We start from the raw sequence: 23,185 nt of genomic DNA, 5'->3' as shown, positions 1-23,185 counted from the left end.
AGGAGAAAATGTGTTAATATTGATAAAGTATCATGTTAATAAATATCTCAGATTTTAAAGATTGTGTGTAGACAGGGTCTGGAAGAGCACCACCAGCTAACTTCTCTGTCATTTCACTCAGGTTTCCAATTAATTCAGCAAACATTTCGTGAGCACCTACTGATGGGTTCTTTTATTCATTGTCATCACTGTGTAGCACCTGGGTTATCACACCAAACGCAAAGTTCCTGCCATCGAGGTGCCCTCAGTCAAGTTATCAATGATACGAACAAGTGGGCACACTCAGGGTAACTTTTTCAGTTCTAAAGCAGCCGAGGGCGAGTATTCTGTTTTATTTGCATACCGGGTCCAGGGAGCGACCCTGGAAAAGGGGGCCCTTGGTAGTTCCGAACCGCAGGGCCAGCCCAGTGCTGAAGTTCCCTCAGCAGCTGTGCACAGCTGGACAGTGCACAGCTGGACACTTTGATTGGGGTCTCGGCAAGGGTCAGTGTCAGGTTGGTCACAACCAACACCAGAGATTATTTGGAGTCGGCTGCCCTAGAGATAATGCGTCTGGGACCACTTTGGTTACTCAGAAAATGAAAAGGGGGGAGGAGTACCCAGGCATCCCCAGCAATCTCTGATTGGACCCACTTAGCATCTGCCGAGAGGACAACAATAAAATGGAAAACAAGCCGAGGGGGGTAGCCCTAAGGTCAGCCCCTGACTGTGTGGGACAATGAGGGTCTGGCCTCCTCTTCCCAAGGGATGAAGAGGTCTCAACGAGAACGGTTTCTGTGCGAAGATTCTAACCCTCGTCAGGCCCTACTAACTCCGGGGTGGCGAAACCAGCGGCCAGGGGGCAGGAGGAGGGGTGCACCAGCGAGAATCTCTCTCCTGGGACTGAGACCTGGCGCCGCAGCCGCTCCCCGCCGCCCCCGTGCGCGCCCCGGGCCGCCGGCCCGCGTCTCCGCCCCCGGCCGAGCGCAGCGCGCACCGCCCGGCCCCGGCGCGCACCCGGCACTCCCGCGCCGCCGCGCACCGAGCGCTCAGACCGCGGCTGCTGCCGCCCGCGCAGCAGAGCCAGGACCGCCCGCCAGCCGACGGGCTCCTCGGCCCGTGGCCCCCGCTCTCCTCCACGCGCCTTCGGCTGCATCCATCCATCTCTCTGTCTCTCTCTCAGTCTCTCTCTCTCTCTCTCTCTCTACACACACACACACACACACACACACACACACACACACACCAGTGTGTACACTGGAGGATAAAAAGAGAGCGCTTCCTTCGCGCCCCCTCCCTGCCCACCCGGAGAAGCAGCCGAGGGATCCCGGCGCGCGGGGCGCCGGAGCGTCTGGCCATGACCGTCCTCCAGCGCTTCCTCGCGTGCGTTCAGCTGCTCTGTGTTTGCCGTCTGGGTGAGTGATAGACCTCAGTGGGTCGCATCCCCGGGATTTGGGGGGGTTGGAACCACTGGCTACCAGCGGCTTGACTCCATCGTCGATCCAGGAGGAAGAGGGAACCGCACTGGGATCCCGTGATGGTGGCGACCGTGGGACGCTGTCAGCGCGCCCCCTCCCCTTGGCCTCCGCCAGGCTCCAGCTGCCCGCGGGGTGAGAGCCCAGGACCCGAGAGAGGAGCGGTTGCGTGGTTACTGCCCTACCCCAGCCGCGTTTCCCTTAACAGTGTGCGGGCAGCCTTTCCGATACATATCACAGGACAAATCAACGACCAGAAATAATACCGTGGCGCGGGGCCACTTAGGGCTCTGCATTTTCATGCTATGGGCATTTAATAGGCTTCAATGAAAAAATGCACGTGTCTGATGTGAATTACAACACAGGCACACCAGGAGTAGGAGCAGGAACAAGCGCCGACCTGACTTTTCAGTGTATTTAAATACTGACAATTTAGTCATAGTCAAGTCTGGGCAGTTACTTTAAAAAAAAAAGTTTCAATCAAAATCTCTATCAGGGTTCTGCTGCTGCCAAGGCGAAGATAACTACGGGTGGACTTTTTTTTTTTCATGCTTGCATTGTCACCTGCCACCTCTTAGCTTGCACATGTAAAACAACAAGTGCCTTCCGAGATAGCCAGTGGGAGGATTTTCCTATGATGCAAGCTCAGAGGTTCAGGTCTTTCACCAGGAGAATTGGGAGATGGGATATTTGTATTTTACTAAAGCGATGTCTTTTTTTTTTTTCTAACAATATTCAGTCACAATGGGGTGGAAGAATCATGGAGCTGTTAACCTGAAAGTTACCCAGTTTGGTTTCATGGTTGCTGTGGCTATACATTGAACTGTTGTCAACCAGGTCATTTAATCTTTAAATTTTAGATGGCTCAAAATAAGATGACATTAAACTTGCGGTTTCATTCAATAGCTGGCGCTGTTGTTGGAACAGTTACCTTTGCCAGCAGAAATCGTTTTCAAGTTTTAATCGACGACAGTTGCATCCAAATTTGATAATGGCACATGTCCCACCACGTTTGAGAACATAATCTAAATTCAGAAACCTTGATGAAGGTGCTCAGGGGTTCTAGGATGCACACAGCCGGGGCCTGCGTCCTAGAGGGGCATCTCTCTGGTCCTGCTTGTTTGGGAAAGCCTGCTGTTGATTTCAGAGAAGGAAGACGTTCTTGCCAAGTGCGGTGGCCAGCGTGCACGCACCTGTTGAGTGTTCAGTTCTGTTTTTGCACTAGTTCACAAACCTAGGTCCCCTTTGTCTTGAAGTTTGTTAAGCAACTCTCACACTAATAGTGAGATAAACCAGAGGATTGCATAATAGATCATCCAAACCATGCTATGAAAATATTTTGTGAATTTTGAAAAACTGAAATACATTTTAAAGATACAATTCAGTGCTTTTTTGTATACCTGCATCACCACGATCTAAACTGCAGGTCGTTTACATCCTGGAGAGGAGTTCTGTGCTCACTCACTGATATTTTCCTTTCTCTCAGATTCTAGTTTCTGGCAGCCACCAGCTGCTTGCTGTAGACTCACCTGTTCTGGACACTTCATGTAACAGCCGCACCTCACTGGGCCCTTTCTGTCTGTCTGGGGATGCAGTGGTGTTTTCTAGGTTCACCGATGTGTGGTCTGTTTCAGTTTGTCATTCATTTCTATGACTGAGCAGTATTTGATTTTATTAATGTGTCATATTTACTAAGTTTTTTTTCTCAGTAAAGCATTGCTTATAAGCTATTTGGGAGTATGTAGATTTCCATCTATTGAATATTTTCTGTGACCTTTGGGTGATGTGCGCTTTAACTTGAAGCACTATATTTGCTGTTCTTAATGATCTCAAGCTTGAATCACCCTGTGTTGGAACTCAAAAATGGGAAGGTGACAACTTTTGTACCCCTCACCATTGTAACAAAGATGACCTTCTACATTGCTAGCATACAGCTGACCTAGAGAGCTTAGCAACCTCAAGTGGGGTGAGTACATTGTTCTAGGGATTGAGTGTTTCAAAAGACTGAGGTCCCCCACCTACAAATGACAGATTAAGCCTCTACTTCAATTCTTTGCCCCCGCTGCCTTGTTTCGTGGGCCTGTTCATTCTTCGTCATCAGTGTCCTTGGAGCCCAGGAGTTAGCATGAAAATGGGACTTTATCAAAATGCCCTGATGTTTTGAACAGGTATGGGCAGCAATTGCTTTTTCCTTTTCCCAATAACTCCCCAAGCAGAGAAATTGTCATTAAAGTGTATTTACTGGAACAAATCCTTTCTTGATCCACTGAACAGGTATTTCTTATGGGAAAAATTATCATGACTTTCCTGTAAGGAGGCTTAACTGTGAGTCATAGAGGAGAGGGAGGAGTTTTAAGAGCTTTTAAGGAATGGTTTCTTTCAATTAAAGAGAATTTAGGATCTTTGAATTAAATGAGTTAGAGTGTTGCAAGGTATACTGAACTTAAATGTTCCAATATTATTATTAAATATGCAAGAAGTTGAATGTTGATGTTTTAGGTCATAAATTCTTTAAATGTCCCATTGACTATAAACCATACCCAGTGCCTCTGAAGAATTAATTTCTTAAATTGGATATAGTATCAGTGGATTCAATATGCTGAACTTTCAGCTTGGTCTACTTATCATAAGGAAAAATACATTAAATATAACATGTTTATGTGAACTAGAGACTTGAGATTTTGTTTAAATTTTTTATGTTGTAGTAATCTGGCTGCTGGCAAACAATCAGGTTTTTCTAGAAGCATGCTCTGCATTTCCCCATGTCCTGTACTCCAAAACGATCTAAATTATGTCCACTTTGGTAACTGTGCTTCACACCCACTTTCCAGTTCCTCCAAGGCACATGGAAAGAGAAACTCCTGGTCATGATCAGAGAAACCCGAAGAAAGGACTTGATTTAGAAAACAAGCTTGCGTTTTATTTATACTTACCATCTGCTTGGTTATTCACCTGGTGCAGTTCTACTGCTGGACATGTTAGAGACATTTTCTCATTCACTTCAATCTCCCCTAAATCATGAGCTAGGTGTTCTCATTGTATGTGTTTTTCAAAGGAGGACACTCAAGCCCAGAGAAGTCCAACGGCCCACCTGGTATCACACAGGGTGTGTCCTGCATCCTATTCCCATGCCGGTGCTTGGGGCCTTTTCTGTTTCATTTCCAAGAGATATGTGTGCTGCACGGGTTTACTGATTGGCTTGCCTCACTTCCCACTAACTCACCTCCTATGACTCCCATGTTTCTTATTTTCCCTTTTTATTAAAAAAAAGTGGCATAGTTTGCCTTTTCCAGTATTACCATCTTGAAGCTTTTGACACATGCGTATGATCATGTAGCAACCATCACCGCCCAGTGGTAGCCTAGTCTTGTTCACCAGGTTTTAACTACTTATCCATTACATATGTTCCCAAATCTGCTACACAGCATTCTAGGCACCAATAATTTAGCCGTACTCATGATGCCTGAAATCCAACTGATTTGATCTAATCCCTCATATTGAAATCCTTCTTTAAATACTGCTTCTAAGATGCTTTGTGCATTAACTACTGGTTAAGAGTAACAATGTTTAAAATATCTCAGTGCATTAATTCTCAAGTAATTAAAGATGCTTCCCATTCTGTCAAGATTGCTCACAGTAAAAGAACCAAGCCAGATATACAGGTTTCAAATGTGCTTTCGTTTTCAGTTTCTTACTGCAAATAATCCTGAGCAAGATCCTTTGGTTACAAAAGAAAATCAGTTTTTATGTGTATGTGATTATTTAGAGTATAATATGTATAACATACTAGACAGGAACTAATGAAAAAAATGATTTCATCCTGAAATACTTACATTTTGGAATTATGCCGTTCAATAACATAATCACTATGCTACTTATTATAAAACTTATTCACATGAAATATTTCAGCATTTTTGTCACACCAGCCACATTACAAGTGTTCAGTATGCCATGTGTCTAATGACCGCTATTCGGGACAGTTTACACATGAAGACATTTCAATCACTGCCCAAAGTCTATTGAATACCTCTATTTTACAACAACAAAAACACAAGTAGTGATTGATAGTACTCAGCAGGCACTGTCACCTCTAGAGGAGAGTTCTAGTTACTGAGTTATTTGAAGCGTCGATGCATATTGATTAATTTGTGGTGGTGTGTGTCAGTCACATAAACATCACAGCGACATGATGGTGCTGACTGTTAAAGCAACTGTAGAAGACAAAAGTTCAGTGACCACTTTGTGGCCTTTGTGGACTGGGATGAAAGTGCAAGTGTGTGATCATGCTGCACAGGATCCACATTGCACTCCACGTTGTACTGCTGCACTTTGCACCTATAGTAACTGCATCATAAATTGTTCATGTGTAAGATCTTAGGTGGTATCTTGAAGCCACTTACAGGATCGTATCATTTGGTTGTTGAGATCACTTGCAGCCATTATTTCTTTTGATTATGATCTCAGTCTGAGAATTGAGTCACTTCACCTTTATCTACCTCTTTGATGGCAATTCTGGCATCAGGATTTTGCAGAATTTCATTGATCCTTGTAGAAATCCATGTAAACACCATCTAGATCCAGGCTCTATCTGTTCACAAAAAATGAAGCTTCCGGGGTAGATACTGCAAATGAGATAACACCAGTGATTCTTAAATATGCCTTAGTGGGTTGAGGCATCAAGTTAGTCACTGAGCCTGTGTGTGTGTGTGGGTGTGACTCATGTGGGAGAAAAGATAGAAATGCAGGTGATCAGTGATGAAAAACCGAGCCTCTTGGGCTCACGAAGACAATATTTTCAATCATGCAAAAGTGATAGTATTAAATCAATCCTCACTTGTCAAGTTGACACTAGGAGGTAGCATCTCAAAACAGTTCCAGAAATCTAAAAGATGAGAGGAAGTAGAGATACAGAACATAAAATTGTGTGCTGTTGGAGTCTGGTTTATCACGAAGTCAGGGATTGATGATGAGCTGCACTTTGCAGTTGTTCAACAAATATTATAGCTGAGGTGTTTTTTTTTTGACAGAATTTTATTCATTTTTTTGTGGTTGAGTAGTATTCCATTGTGTACACTGACCACATATAAACAATTTGTTACTATAAAAAGAACGGACTTTATGGGTCTACATATACGGTTCCTAGAAGACAGTAACACTTTCTTACTTCCCTGCTGCCACTAACACTCATCCGTTTGTCCCTCCTTTCCTTCTCTTCATCAGTTTTTGCAAAGACATCATTTTAATTCAATGTATAATTATAGGCTTGATTCACCACTAATCATAATATTCAAACAATAAAATCCTGATGGAATGGAGCTTGGGAAATTAGTCTCACAAACTCAAAAGCAGAATTTAAAAAAAGAGAGAGAGAAGACTTGTTCTTATCTTGAACAATACTTTAAGATAGTGTAATAAATTTGACAACACATTTGACTAGTGGATAAATTGATGCTATTAGCTAAAAATACTTATACTTTGTGTATACTTATACAAAATGAGGGCTTTGTAGTTAATACAATCTTTGAAAAATAGGAATTTATGAATGTTTTTATGTGTTAACATGGCATGGTTGTACTTTTTTCTTTTTATATTTGTCTATGGTCATTACAATAAATTTGATTATTCAGTCTCCTGGCTAATGTGAGCTATCTGGCTTTATTCAATAAACATGAATAAATTTGTGTATACATAAAGAGAGATCAATGTTTTATGTTTCCATGGAAGTAGTCCTGATGTATCTGGAAATAATAATTTATTAATTAGAAGGAAAAGGTACATTCTACTAAAACATTTACAGCTATAGCTAGACTACAAACTTTTTCCCATTCTTGGAGAATCGTTCTATTCTTCTCTCTCCCTGCCCTCACTGTTTAGCTCTTGTTCCATTATTATTTTCTATTTCACTGACGCTCAGCTAAACTTCTGCTTTATTGAAATCCGAGGACCTAACATATGCATGTAACAGTAGGTCTTAGTAATACTCTTTTTCTTTGACCTGATTAACTTAGTACATGGATTTAACAATGAAAATATTGCTGTAAGACTTTTTAAGTAGAGTTCTGATTTCATGCTTAGAAAAATGCTGGAAGGTATGAAGAACTTTCCATATCATTCTCATCATTTTTAATCATATAGCCTTCAGGTTTAAATCATTTTTATAATTACATTTTATGCACTGCACTCTTACGTTTTCAGAAATAGAATATATAAATGTAGTACTTCAACTACGTACAAAATTATGACCTGTCCACAGGAGTGGTAAAGATATTGTTGAGGACATATAGATTAACATTGTCATGTGTCTCTTTCAGGTTAAAGAAAGACAGCATTTGATCTAGGACAGCGGGTCTCAGTCCTTCCTACATTTAGAAAGTATCTGCCATTATGGACTGAAAGTGTGTGTTCTCTCCAATTTCACATTTGGAGATGGTATTTGGAGGTGGGGTCTTAAGAGAATAATTAAATCATATTAATAAAGCCATCATAATTGAGGTTAGAGCTTAGGTAAGAGGAAGAGACAAGAGCTTTTTCCTCTTTCTATCATGTAAGGGTACAAGAAAAAGTCTGCAAACCAGATGAGAACCCACAGCAAGATTCGAATCTACTTGTCCCTGTATTTAGGATTAAAGCTTCCAGGACTGTGAGAAATAGATGTGTACAATTTTTAGTGCTAAGTATAGTATTTGGTTATAGCACCTGTAGGTAACAAATGTACCCAAGCAACGTTTAAGATCTGTGGATGCTGTGCAGCAAAGTAAGCTGATTATATTGTGTTGATGTTGAGCGCAGGCATGAATATTTACTGAAAATTCCCTAAGTGATTAAAGAATAGACTCCAAGATTTAAAACTAAAGATCTAGGCCAACCTCTTGACACTACTAACTTTTGTTTTTCTTAAGCCAGAGATTGGCCAGTTTTCTGTGAGCCTAAAACAATGCTAGTGCCAGTGGACAAAGGCCCTAGAAAATTTCCCACCCACTCGCCTTCTGATTCTTGAAACACTTTCCCTTTCAAAGTAACCCTAGACAGAGTACAGATTACAGTGGTCTTGGAATTGGTCCAAAGATCAATGGACACATCTTTAACTGATGGGAAGATAAATGTACCAACCTAAGAAATGGGGTTCGAACGTGCTATTTATAAGGACATAGGAACATAATATATTTAATTTTGTCAGTGATGCATCTGAGAGTTCTTTGAAATGTTATTGGAAAACGGAATTCAAAGATATATTTGTTTCAAACCAAAAGCGTTTTTAAAAAAAGTATGCACAGCAGCAGACTTTAAGATATTCATGGAAAATGTGGAAACTACAGATTGATTTTAAATTTAAAACACAGTAAGCACGGTCTTTGGGAAGAGAGAACAAGTTCAAGGAAAGTGCTAGGAGAATGTTTCATCTAGTAGGTACGGCCTCCAATGACTAATTGAAATGTTGGAAATTGGATATTTATCCATTACAAAATGCAAAACGACAGAAGAGTTTTGAATAATGAAAAAAAAAACTTTAGTAAATGCCTCTCTTAGAAAGATAAGTCAGGTAGCAGAGTATAAAAAGAATTGAAATCATGCAGGTGGGAATCAGGAGGCTCTTTAGAAAGCTGGGGAACTCTACCTGTCGCCATGGAAATTTCATAAATCATTTGGAGTCTAATAATACCATCTGTTTATATGCTAATTATTGTTTAGCAATCCCTTGTAAGTGTATTATTTCACATGATATAAATAGGATTGGTGTAATTGCTGGAATATGGTGTTGTGTTCTGGAAAGTGAGACATTGTGATCCTCAAAAGACAGCCCTCTCTGGAAAAAGAAGATGTAGCATGGAATGCATATCAAGAAAAGTCACCAGCAAGATGCTAGATAACAAATGCTACAGTTCTGACTTCTAAGAGGTTGGTCAGTTGGAGAGAGGGAACACAGAGACAGCTAGCTGGAAGCCTGCTCATTTCTTAAACAGTCAAACTTCATTTGTCACAAGTTTTAGGAACTATAGCTAGACCGTTACTCTGAATGAATTAACTGTAGTACCTTGAGTTGCAATACAAGGAAATGTTGCTGAAAATAGTCTGTTTTAGTAGAGATCATAGTTGCAACTTAACCAAAACAAGTAAACCTTTCCTCTAAGGATGGAAGTTTTTGGATATGTTTGTGGAGTCAAAATAGTCTTAGCAAAGGTCTGTGTCAAAACTGTTTGCTTCACCTTTAACACCCTTGGATTTGTTCTTTCTGTAATGAGCATATGCACTGCTACTATGTTGAAGCCAGCAGGCTAGTAGTTCACAGGCCTTAGTGATATTCACCAGTTCAGATTGCTTGAAGGCTATCATGTTTGTCTTGCACAAACTAGTACCTGTTTCATTTGATTTCTGTTTGTGTCTTATGTAAACGTAGTACAATGGAAAACCACTCATAGGATAGACTTTTCAAAGTTTGTATTAAATCTTATTTCAGTAGATCATGTGAAAAATATAGTATGATGTCAAAGATATTAATGTCTAACAATTAATTAATGCATTATTACATTTTTGAAAGGTAAAAGGACAGCTGTCAGGCATTGAAATGTAAACATTTTGCTTTCAGTGAAGGGGAAATGTAGATATGTTCTATTAAGAAGTATGACTGAAAAAATTATTCATTAGAAAAGTCTAGGAATAATTTTCTTTGACAGCCTTCAGAGTAGGTATATAATGTTTATGTGTGTACAAACAGGCTTATGTACATTCTAGGAGCATACATATTAATACACACATATATAGTGATATGCACATTCACAAATCAGTAAGCAAAGATGTATGTGTAACACAGTGTTTTCCTCCTGATCCTCCACGTTAGTATTGTTTTATTAAGAACATTAAGATGTATCATTTGGAAAAATTGTTAAGTGAATCATAACAGATATTGAGATATTCTGGACTTTTTTGTTGCCTGCATCATAAAGGTCTGGGACATTGCCTGCCTCTTCCTGTGACCTCAATAAAGTACTGTGCTTCTCTGAAGGGTTTTGGTCCAGTTTCGATCAAGGAAACTCAGTTCAGCAGGTGTTCCTTGAGCCGTTATTCTGTGGTTGGTACTGCATTCACACATTCATAAATGCTTTTTGTCTTTGAGGAGAAAATCTGGTTAAAGATAAAATGTATCCCGGTGGAAGCATGCCAGAATCAAGAATAATAAAATATGCCAGGCTGTTTGGATCTGATTTTATGTTTAGAAAATCAGAACCAACTTGTGTCACTCCCGCATTTTTATTGCTATATTCAGAAACAAAAAGATAATCCTGTCTTGCACTGTTTATTTAATGAAAAGAACTTGACACAGAAGTTGGACTGTATATTTCCATTCTGAAATGCATTTAGATCTCAATATTCCATCCTATGATGTTCAAAATAATGGTGCAAGTAGGAAAATACTTGCATACAAGTGAAATGTGTATGTCACAAACCTCTTCCTGTATGTTCTGTTCAGCAGCTATTGCTAGGAAATGTCACGTATTTCTCACGGTTACATATGTCCCAGCTTGAGACTTAATTTTTGACGATGGCAGCTGTTATTTTGAGATAAAGGTAAATCTTTCGTGCCAGAATTTTGAAGCATGAGTAGATAGGATTGTGATTCTCAGCTACTCCAGGAAGATTTCAGCATAGCTGTTGGTGACGCCTGCAGAGTTGATTCCTATAAGGGAAGCATGAAGAGTGAAACTGCTTAATGAGCCAAGAGTGGCTAGTGCGTGTTGCACTTAAATGCATTAAGATACAGCACAATCTGGTACTACCCATCCCACAAGGAAGTATCAGCCGGTGCTTCTGTCTTGCTTACGACTCCAACTCATGTTCTTCTCATTCTTTCATTACTTCCTAACTATTCGGTACTATTGCCAGAAGAAATAAAGCCCAAGAGGTTTCCTTGTTCTGCAATAAACTAATCAAAATTTTGTAGCAACCACTCTACCCGTAGCAACTGCCCATTTAGTGAGAGCTTTTCAAAACACATAGCTTCTTTCTAACATGATGGTTACGCAATACCATGTGAATTAGCTTCATGGTGTTGTAAATTGTTGTTGAAGTTGTGTAGTGGCTTTTCATTGGAGGGGATGATATTCTGCCAGTCTACTCTCAGACCAGGGATGGCTTCCCAATAAAACTGTTGAATTTCTCTGGACAATAAGATGCTGGACTCTCCGAATGGGCCATGTCCACAATGAAGGAATCATGACTGGATATGAACTGTGCTACTGTGACAATGTGGAGGAATTCAGTTTGGAGGAGGGCCTTTTGGAGGGGTTCGGATATCCTACAGCCCATAAAACTGTGTCATAAAAAGAAATTTAAAAAACACATAGCTTCTATGCATTTTTTATACATTTAAAATCTTTTATTTTGTTTTATGATATAGTAGTGTAGGCTTGGGGGTTGCCCGGTCCTTCCCCAAGCCTCCCCCACAACCCACATTGATTTACCCTCTAGTTTTATAATTGATGTCCTTCATGAACAGTCGCAAGTCCGTCATGCTGTTGTTGAAGTGTTTCCCTGCAGTGCAGGCATGGGCATTGTCAGAAAGTCCATTTTAAAATTAGAATCCTATAGCATCTATTCATTTGCAACAAATAAGTTTGACAAACATATCAAGAAATTAAGTTGTTTTAAACTAAATGGCGCTCAAGCAAAAGACGGTAAAATATGAATCCAAATTGTCTCCACACACATAAATAATCAAAACATATTAACCTTTTGGTCATGTGGCAGAGTGAGTCTTCTACCAGCAAAACAGTATACTTTTGTGGCTGTGTCAGTGTGAGACAGTGAGATCACACTGCACAGTCTGCTGGGAGATTTGTTTGGGTGATTACGCTGCTGGAGAAATCTCACTGAAAATAGGTCATCAAGGAAAGATTGATATGGGCTTTTGTGTTTGGAAGCAATTACGCTTGATTATCGCATTTTGTTAACAATCAAGTATGCCAGACGGTGCAGTTTCAGTGAGAAAATACTAATACATGTGCATGTAGTTCTAGCCATGGTTTACAGGCCTGAGTTTCAGTTCAAACTGATTAAGCCTCCCAGTGTCTTTATATGCCGTTCAAGAATAAATTACATATGTAGAAAAAAAAATATATATATATAATGCATCCCTGTTCATTTACCTAAAATTCTGAAGGGCACATTTGTTGATCATGATACAAGTGGAAAGATCCATTGCAATAGATTTAAGACAGATACAAGAATATCCAGCCTGGGCTGTAGCAACAGACCCATCGACCATCAGCCTAGCAAAGGTCCACTGGCCTGCTTGGCTTACTTTGTGTATGTAGTTCAATAAAGCCTCTGTCATTATTATTTGTTGCACTAGTTATTACTTGTTCCAAACTAATGCGGAAGGACTCTTGGTGCATTCATAGCAATGACTTTGGAATGCTTTAGCAAACTCGTGTTTTAGGAGGAAGATCTGTTGTTCAGAATGTGTTTCTACAATTCTCGAAAAGATTCTTCTGCAGCTGACTTCAGAAATGAGACACAGTACAGGTAGGCAAGGGCCTCAGCCCAGGAATCACTGAGAAAACAATGGTGGGAGACTTTGTGTTGTTCCAGAGGACACAGAGGTTTCTGCAGGTTGAGATTTGCTGTGATATCCTCACCGGGACACGTGAGCTGCTCCAGCATTTCATTTCAGGCTGTCTGTCAAATGTCATTTGACCTTCCCATGTGGTATCCCCGCATGAGGCTCTCTGTCTTCCCCCTTCTGCAGCCCCAGGCCTTCTCACTTGCCTTTCTCCTCCTCAGGGAAGACTTCTCTAACTCATTCCTGCTCTCTCTCTAAGCGCACTTAGGGTCCAGCACTCGCACTTCATTCCCAGCACTTCCAGAGCTCCCTGGATGCAGGGAGTTGGACTTCCGAATACAGATGGGTCCTGGGCTCTCAAGCTCCTTGCTCATGCAGCAGGTGTTCAGTAAGTAGGAGTGGCATGAATAAATGGACTTCTTTCCAATCCCTTTTAAACAGAACATGTAATACATCTCCTCCAGCCAACTGCTGAAGGTTGCCCCTGCCCCAGCTCATTCAGCACACACATTGGCATGGTGAGAAACTTAGGGTCCCACTCCCAGCACTGGGAAGCAGAATTCAATTCACTCTCAAATTCACTTGATCTTTCTCATTTCCAAAAAGGTGGACTCAAATTAGGTCAATCAAATCACATTCTCATTTTAACAGGTCCAAGAGTCTATATAGGTTTTCAGCTGAATTGGCACACAACCACGGAGAACTTCCCAAGGGCTTTTACTCTCAGCATTCAGAATTCTAAGAAAGAAAATTGAGTGAGTGGACTAGAGTACAATAGTGAATGCAGAAGAAGGAAGAGATGACTGTAGCCAGAAACACGAGAGAAAGAGAACTATAAGTTTCTTTATTCTAAGGAGCGGTGGGAGAATCTACTTTTTGGCCTGCATAGCGGATGCACCACTTCTGTGGGTATGTTTTCCCTGTGTTTCCTGTCAAGCCAGGGTTTTAATGAAACAAAAAGATACTGGATCCCTCTTACTAACACCTCTTCGCCCCTCCAACATCCCAGGCAGTGCCAGCCAAGAGTATTTCTCCCAGCTCCCTTTACCCCTGTTTACCAAGAACAGGATCTGGGATATGTGAGATCCTGTTTGATTCAAGCTTGGAGAAACCTTTGTATGTTTGTAGTCACTGGTCACCTGTTGTCAGCGGTTACATTGTTAACATTTTATCATGGATCTAATGCTTTGCAATTTTTGAGAGGTAAAAGATATTTGTAAAATAAAAGCTGTTATCCTTTAAAAAAAAAAAGGGGGGGGGAGCCAGTGTTCCTGGTACTTCAAAGTCTTCAAAAATTTCAGAATGGCAGAGTGATATCCTATTCTACCAGGTAGGCTATGAAGAACTTTTTAGAAACATACATTGTGGAAAGAATCAGAACATGTCTCCTTTGGCCATTGGCTTTGTTAATAATGTTGTAGGATAGTCCCTGGTAAGGCCCAGTCTTAAGAAATTATGAAAAACAAAAATAGATTGCTAAAAATAACTATCAAGGCAGGGCAAATGTTTAATGGAATATTATGGAAGTTAGTGTAGTGTCCCTTTTAAATGACAATAGCTTAGAACATCACAAGCCTAATGTATCAATAGAAATTATCTGTAAACAACAGCACAGTGCAGTTCAGAAAACCCATCCTGCTTAGAATCAAAGGATTCGCTAAAATACACAATTACTCATATGAAAGAGGCCGCCTACCTTTTGGTAGTGTGAATTGGATTACTATTGAATAATAGTTAATTTTTAGGTTATATTGAAATATTTGTTTTAATGTACTCGGGACAGAACATAATCATTAAGACAAGAAACCTAAATTAAAAGAAAACAGATTTGAGAAAAATAATACAGAAACTCAGGGGTCTAATTGAGAGATTGTGGAAAAGAGATCGTTTATTGAACTAGAGATGTTTGATAGAAGGTTGGCTAAGTAATTAAAAGTTTAAAAGCTATTATTTTACTATATGATAGCTAAATACAGGTATATTGTATCTACTGAAGAATTGGAAAATAGCTGTGAGCGATGAAAAATGTTCCAATAGATCTCAATTTGAGAAAATCAATTTTAAAATTCAATTATATAGTGAACAAATTATGATTGAAATTTTATATTATAAGCTTAAGGAGGATTTGGGCTGATTTACCATTCATTCTTAAGAGATGGGTATTTTCATCTTGCTTTTTTTAAAGACTTCAATTTAAAAAATACTGAATCATATATTTAGTATGAGATGCTTTGCACAACATTGAGTTATTTGAATGACGAAGGTAATATTTATAGTAAAATTGTTTGTATTTCTCTTTTGGAGAAAATTTACTAGACCTTTGTTGAGTTTTAATTTTTAAAGTTCCATTTCTTTCTATTTTAAACACAGATTTTATAGAGAACATGGGAGGGGGGAGAGAGAGAGAGAGAGAGAGAGAGAGAGAGAGAGAGATTCAGAGAGTGTTGTTCCCTCTGCTGGTTCACTCCCTAAGTGCTCACAATGGCCAGAGCTAAGCTATAACTGGCACTGGCTACTTTACATGCAGATTTGTTGTTATTTGAAATAGAGAATGTTCTTTTACATTCTCTTTGGACATTTATGCAGCACCTAGCCCTACAGAATACATTAGGACTACATTTTTATGCTCTGGAGCTTATACTTTATTCTTTCAGACCATAATATTCTAATTTTTAGTTGGATTATCCCTAAAAGTAATAGTTTGAAGCATGCCTAGAAAAACCTCTTTTCTTTATTAGGATGCAAAGATTATGTTTTTCTGTTCTCTGCCAATGAAGGATAACCCTGGTGCACATGAGATCAATGGATCATAGTCTTTTCCCTATATAGCATGTGAACTCTGTTTTTTCCCTGCTGTGGTACTTGGTGTCGTTGAGACGAGATGAAACTTCCCCCTCTAGAGCACTTCCTTTCTGCCAGAATTGGACCATGGCTGTAAAAAGAAGCCAAACCTTCCCAGTGCCTGCCTGGTAAGATGGAGAGACACTGAATTCTGATGAGTTTGGACATCAGACGCCACAGAATGTGTCAGTTTTCTCTCCATAATCAAGGCTCAACTAGCTAATCTTTTACCTCCAAGCGCTGGCATCCCAAAGGGGAACCAGCTTGTGTCCCAGCCGCTCCACTTCCCATCCAGTTCCTGACTTGCAGTCTGGAAGCCTAGGAGAGGATGGCCCAAAACCCTGAGAGCCTTTACCTGCATGGGAGACCCAGGAGAGGCTCCTGGCTTTGGATCGACTCAGCTCTGGCCGTTGCAGTAATTTAGGGAGTGAACCAGTGGCTGGAAGATTTTTTACTCTATTTTTTCTTCCCCCTCTCTCTTTTTTTCAAAATCCACCTCACCAACATAAATAAATAAACAATAAATAAATAAATATAAATTCGATTTTATATTTCACCATGCATAGAGCAATGAGAGTTTGCCATGTGTCTTCTGGAATTCTGATACGAAATTTGTATGTTTTCATAACGCAATGACTCAGGAAAATAACCCTGTCTTCCTGATACAGCTGGTTGTGACCTAATCCAATATAAAGATAATAACAGTTCAAGACTTAAGAAAATGTGCCAGTCTTTCAAATATATAGAACATTTTCTGCGTGACTCTCGAGTCTCTGTTTTCTTCTGGAAACTCTTTTCTAATTGTACTAACTAGACAAGTATTACAAGTGATTAGAACTTATATAAAAGTAAAGTCACTCATCATTCTAGCATGTAAATATTTTAATCCATTAATTTGCCTCTTTTTAAACATTTTTTTTAAAGTTCTGTTTATTTGAAATGCAGAGTCATGGGGAGAGATAGGGAGTGAAATTTTTTATCTGTTGGTTCACTCCCCAAATAACCGTGAGGGCCAGGACTGTGTCAAGCTGAATCCAGGATTAAGAAGCCTCATCTGTGTCTCTCACTTGAGTTCAGGGGCCCAAGCACTCAGTCCATCTTCCACTGCTTTATCGGACACATGAGTAAGAAGCTGGATCAGAAGTGGATCAGCCAGGAATCAAACCTGTGACCATATGGGGTATAGGCATTAGTGGTGGCAGCTTAACCCATTATGCCACGAGTCTGGCTAGTTTTTTTCAGTTTCCAAGCATGCTTCCTTCCTGCCATCCACATCCCCAAGCACACACATTCAAGGAAGACGTGGAGATAGGAACAAAGAAAGAGGAAAATGAGGAGATAGAGAAACATACATTTCTTAAAACAAGTCTGGCCTTTTATTGATGTTTTGGTGATTTTCTGGAATTTAAAATACACTTGTCAGTGATCATCATCATTTTTAGTTACAATATTATTTGGGTTATATTTTGACTGCATGTTGAAAAACCCCACATGACTGTGTTTGTTTCCTTTCTTGTCAGTCCAGACTGATTTGCAACAGTTCCTACTAAGGTAATGGAGAAGGTTGGCAAGCCACGCTATTGAAATCTGAGGCCATCTTATCTGGTTCCACTAGCTCTGGACTATTATCGACCTTACCATGTCCTAAGTGGCACACAACCGTGTCAGATTCCATTGAATTAGAGATTAAGGGAGAAAACTGCAGAGCCTACATATTCCCTTTAAAGATAAAATACAAGGGTTGCACTCTGTTTTGCTACCACTTACCCAGATGTTGTAAGAAACATTTGCAATCTTTAAACAGTGAGATTCTCAGTTAGCTATTCTGTTGCTACAGAACAAAGGGAGTGTATCTATTGGGGAGCAATTAACAATCTCTCTGAGGACACTATTCCTTCATATTTCTGAGTAGTTCTTGGCAGTTATTCACAATTTACTGTGAAAGTACCTCCATAGTTTTGTCCTTGAACAATAATTAATGATGGCCAAAAGTTGCCAGAGTATTTATCATGGACCAGATATTGTGCTATTTGCTGTGTGTATGTTTTTGAAGCTGACTGCAATGATGCTAGTGTGTAAGTGCTCTTCTTTGTCCTGTCCAGGGTTATGACTGAGGGAATCTAGACATAGAATTAAAGGAGAAGGTGTCAAATAACTGGGTCATGTTCACAGGGGCAGTAAATGACTGACAAGAAACTCAGATGCACTGCTGGTGAACTTCGGAGTCCAAAGTTTGAACTCCTGGTGTCTAGTGATATTCTAGAAAAATCCTTGCAAGAAAAAAAAAATCCACACCAATGATATGCATATTTATGAGATTGTTGACTTAGATTGTCAAACCATACTTCAGCCAGAACCCTGGCTTGTATCAGCCTGGGGAGCAGAAAAGCCACTTAGCCTCAGCTTGCGTTTGGCTGAAGGTTCAAAGTTTTCAGTCCTAATGCCTTTACTTACTACTGTTCCATCTTTTTTTGTGAGTTGACTCTGGTCCACACTCTCTGCCTTTTCTCCTACAGAGGTGTTGCTGTCAGGGATGATTAGAACTCTTTTGTAAAAAAGATATACTTTAGATTTTCCTTCATCATCTGCTTGGATTTTTTTGACACTTTACCAAATTTGGGTGAAGTTTTTTGTTTCTGTTCACTGATTTTGTCGCATCTTCTAAAGCAGTTTTGGAATGTGTCACTCTAAGAGTGCTGACTTTTTGGTCATGTAGACATCTCTGGCTTGACAATGTCGCCTTAATCATCCCTTGTACGCAGGGAGAGAGGGCAGAAAGGAAATACGTTCTATGAAGGCATTTCATTGGATAAATTGTTTGCAGTTCTTTGTTTAAAAATATTCAGCTATTTTGACATCCTAATGTTTCTAAAGGTGGGTTGTTTCTTTCTCTCGTCAGTAGACAGTGTGTCCATAGTATATGGTCCACAAAAATAGGCTTTGGCCTAAAACGTGCTTGGCTTCGATCCTATTGAGAAAAACTAATACGACCTGGTTCTCTGAAATGTACTGTGTCAAGTTGATCCTGTGCCTCAAGCTCTATGGGTGGGAGATAATCATAGTCATATCTTTTTGCGATACAAATATTTGAATTCCATTGCTTACAAAAATGGGAACCTAGAAGGTTGTGATAATGTTGGATGAAGCTGATCCTATTAACTAATTAGAAATCTGACCCATTGCTTGTACCAAAATGTCAGTGCACTTTTTAACAGATACTTTAGAGACATATAAAATAATAGGAATTTAAGGGAAATATGAATTGCAAGAGAGAATTTGACATATCATGTTGTGGAGAAGGCATGGTATGTGAATTATTTTATTGTAACCTTTACTATCTTATAAATTATTTAGCGTTGTGCACAAATGATCTGAGAAATAGGATCTGTTTGTTTTAAGGATCATATGAGCATTTTTGTGATGGTTCAAGTTGGCCTCTGTGGAAAAGATATGTAAGATATTGACACTCAAATCTCTGGTTAAATTTATTCTTAGGAATTATTTTTGTAGTGGGTGTGAATAAAATTTCTTTCTCGATTCCTTATTCAGGAAGTTTATTTTTGGTGTATAAAAATGCTGCTGATTTTTGCATGTGAATTTTATATCCTGCAACTACTGAATTCATTTTTCAATTTTAGCAGATTTTTTTTCTAATCTGCAAGTTTGTCTCACACAAAATCATGTCAGTGAAAACAGGAATCGTTTATGCCTTCCTTTCCCTTTTGGACTCTGTTTCTTTCTTCCCTCTTGCCTCATTGCTCACACTTTCAGTACTTTGTTGAAAAACATGAAAAGGCAAACATCCTTGTCTTGTTCCACATTTTAAGGGAAGGACTTGAAGGATCTTCTTATTCAGCTTATCAAGGATTAATTTCCAGAATACATAATAAATTTAAGAAATTCAGCATCAAAAAAGAACTCACTTAAACACGGGGCAAAAGGGGGCCAGTCTTGTGGCAAGTAGGTTAAGTGGCTGCCTGAACTGCTAGAATCTCACGTGTGTCCAGTTCTACTCTTGGCTGACCTGCCTCTGAGCTAGCTCTTTGGTAATGTGACTGAGAAAGCAGCAGAAAATGGCACAGATACATCTGGTCAATATGCTGGACGTCGGTTATAATTCATTACGAAGAGCAGGTGCATATTTTAAATTGAAGAAAGAAAGGTGATTGCCATTTTCTCACAGGGTTGCCCCCCATGTGGGAAGTGGTCCCTAGGCTGAATCCTGCAAGGGATTTTCATGTCTTATTTATTTGAGACACAGCAAGAGAGCGTGTGTCTCATATACTAGCTCACTCATGATGGCTGAGGCTGTGCCAAGCTGAAGCCTGGAACTGCAAACTCAATCCACATCTCTGTTATGGTCTCAAGGTAGCAGTTACTTGAGCCACACCTGCTGCCTCCAGCTATGTGCTCTAGCAGGAATCAGAATGCAGGGACTCAAGGCTGTGTGCTGAGATATGAAATGTAGACTTCATTTTAAAAATGTGTTTATTTATCTGAAAAGCAGATTAGCAGAGACATGGAGGGCCAAGACTGAGAGAGCCCTTTCACTGGATACTTCATTCCCCACACGGCCAAAAGCCAGCCACTTGGAACTCCCTCAAGATCTCCCCTCTAGGTGGCAGGTACCCAAGTAACTGGAACGTTGTCTGCTGTTTCCCACGCACATGAACAGAGAGCTGGATTGAAAGCAGAGCAACCAGGCCTTGAACTGGCACTCAGTTTATTAACTCACTGCTCACAATGCTGGCCTCCAGAATGTGGATATTTTAGTAATTAGACTAAACACTTGCTTTCTTGACTACATTGGATGCTGATGCGTTGCTGATATTAGCTATGGAACAGAAATAACCTAGATGCTACCTAGTGGATGCATGGACACAGAAAATATGTCTGTGTAAAACGGTATGGTATTCTACTTTAACAAAGAAGAAAATCCCAATGTAAAGCATAGATAAACCATAAAAATAGTATGGAATGTGAAATAAGCCAATCACAGGGACAGTATGATTTCAATGATATAAATATGTGCTCTCATTCAATTCTTGTAATTGCTACAATAGAAATAATTGTCTTCCTATTATTATTCATCTTTCAAGTTTTGAAGTTTTAAGGAAATCTGAAAAAAAGTAAAAATGAGTGACTGATCAGAAATAATAAATAAGATGCCACACTTGCAGAAAAGAATACCTAAAACTATATGAAGGCTAGGACCTTTGCTGGGGCTCCATCAGAGGAGTATAGCTGACAAACATCCAAGAGTTTGTGCAGCTTTCACAGGTCTTACAATCAGTGAATTTCTTCCAGATTTCTTTAATTGAGGAAAAATTTGCTGAATTTCATCATGTTTTGCATGGAAGTCAGCGTAAAATATAAACTTGATAAAGCATAAAGAGTATAAATTCATACAAAACCAGAAATTGTTGCTTCCCCAATTCAAAAATGATGTTATTTCATTCAAGACATTTCTCTGCTCTTAGACATTTATAGGAAATCTCTTCATCTTCTGTTTTCTATAGCTGTGACAACGCAACAGCATTCTTTGTCTATTTAAATTGTATTTCATATAGCATGAGAAGCTGAAGTTTATGTCAAGCCTTACTGATCTTATAAATAATATTTTCTTCCTTACTGGAATAGTACCAAATTCATTTATGTTACTATACTTCCTTTAGGTAGATGAACGCATAATTTTGAATGTGGTTTTTTTTTTTTTGTGAAATCTAAGAAATCTACCCCCAAAGTGCTGCTGAGTTCCTTAACAATCTGTACATCCAGATAAGGTGGCTGCCTGTCTAAGGAACTTAAGATCAGTAGAGACTTTGATAAGCTGATGAGGTTAATTGAATGTAAAACACATCAGGACACATAGGTGATACGTGAAGAGGTCATAAAGAGCTGGTAGTGGCAGAGGATGAGGGACTCAGGTGATCTAACACTTATCAACAAACCCCAGAATGGTACTGTAAATTTTCGTAGCTAAAACTTTGGTACATCAGCTTTCTTCTCCCCTTTGATTTGTCTTAGAAGCACCAGGATAGTAGCTTTTCAATACTACTAGCTTTCATTGCAATGAAACGATAGTGATGGGAACATATCTCTATTTTCTTCCTCTTCACAAACCCTACAAAATGATGACGTTAATGCCCCTACACACATTAAGTTGCTTCTTGTTTTAGTCTTGATTGAAATCTTGGAGATGCATTCAGAAATGATTTGCAGATCCATTAAGAACATTTCCTTGCTTCATTATGTATGTAATATTTTACATGTAATTCTCTGATTACGTGCAAAATAAATTATTATAGCTGTAGAAAAGGATACCTTGCCCAGGGTTTTCATAAGTTTTCATTTATCATTGAAGTTATCAAAAACGCAGATTTCATTTGAACATAATGCAACTCAGGGGTTTAGGTGGTATCTTTCAGTTTCTCCATCTCTTTTGAGAAAGATAAGATTCTGGAGTTCTTGGGAGTCAGAGCTCAGCATTGAAAGGCTGGTAACTGTGAACTTGGGTTAGAGGGAGACCTGTACCCCAGGTTTTGAAGAAGGACCAGATTTGATCAGAAGTCTCCAAAGCTCACAGCACATTAGGCTAAGGCTGTGGAGTAGCATTGGATGGATGGAATCCGTGGGTGTGTGTCTCTAAAGTGCCTTTGTAGACAACTGTGGTAAGGTCTGGGGTCTGTGTTAAGAAAGAGGTTACAATTTTGTTTTTGTTTAAATATAGGAAATTTCTGGAATTATCACTCATGACCAAAAACTAGTTCTTGATTCACAGGGACCACAGTGTTTTCAGTAGATAAATGTTAGGACCTTCATTGATCTTAAATACATTCAGATCCAATTCCTGAACAAAATTCTAGCCCACTCAACAAATGCACTCATTGTGAACAACTAAGCCAGAGTGAGGGGGTCATTCACTGAAGCAAAGCAAGAATAGGCACTGATATCTGAGAGACACAGCTCATGCTGCAATTTGTTTTCAGGGTGAAAAGGTCAAGTTTGGCCCTGGGATGAAATAGAAACAGGATGAGGGAAAAAGATAAACAGAAAAAGATGAGCTGCAACTAGATATCCAAGGCACAGGGTCATAAATGCGAGCAAGAGTTGAAGCCCTGGCAACTCAAATAACTAGCGTGCTACCTGGAGGACCTTCTCTTTCATGACAGACAATCAACTTCACCTTGACTCATGACTTTCTCCGAGCACCGAACGGTCCTTCCCCATTCTATGAAACCATGTAGCCTTAATGCGCCTTTCTTGCTGATTATACTGGACCCATGGTATTTGTTTATAGATGCTTGTTTATAGACTTCTAGTCCAATCTTAC

General features: G+C 39.7%; 1 protein-coding gene across 1 annotated transcript in view; it reads left to right on the top strand.

Annotated features, from left to right (window-relative positions):
* Positions 1–1,336: 1,336 nt before the first annotated feature.
* PTPRZ1 (protein tyrosine phosphatase receptor type Z1) overlaps positions 1,337–23,185 on the top strand; it is a 116,716-nt gene continuing 94,867 nt past the window's right edge. The window contains exon 1 of the mRNA XM_041001920.1: positions 1,337–1,394. Coding sequence (XP_040857854.1) covers positions 1,337–1,394 — 58 coding nt within the window. The remainder of the gene's footprint in view (positions 1,395–23,185) is intronic.

This window comes from Ochotona curzoniae, unplaced genomic scaffold, assembly GCF_017591425.1.
Source record: "Ochotona curzoniae isolate NIBS_2020 unplaced genomic scaffold, NIBS_Ocur_1.0 scaffold_2476, whole genome shotgun sequence".
NCBI lineage: Eukaryota > Metazoa > Chordata > Mammalia > Lagomorpha > Ochotonidae > Ochotona > Ochotona curzoniae.
Note: the sequence above shows the minus strand (reverse complement) of the source record. Positions and strands in the feature narration are given on the sequence as shown.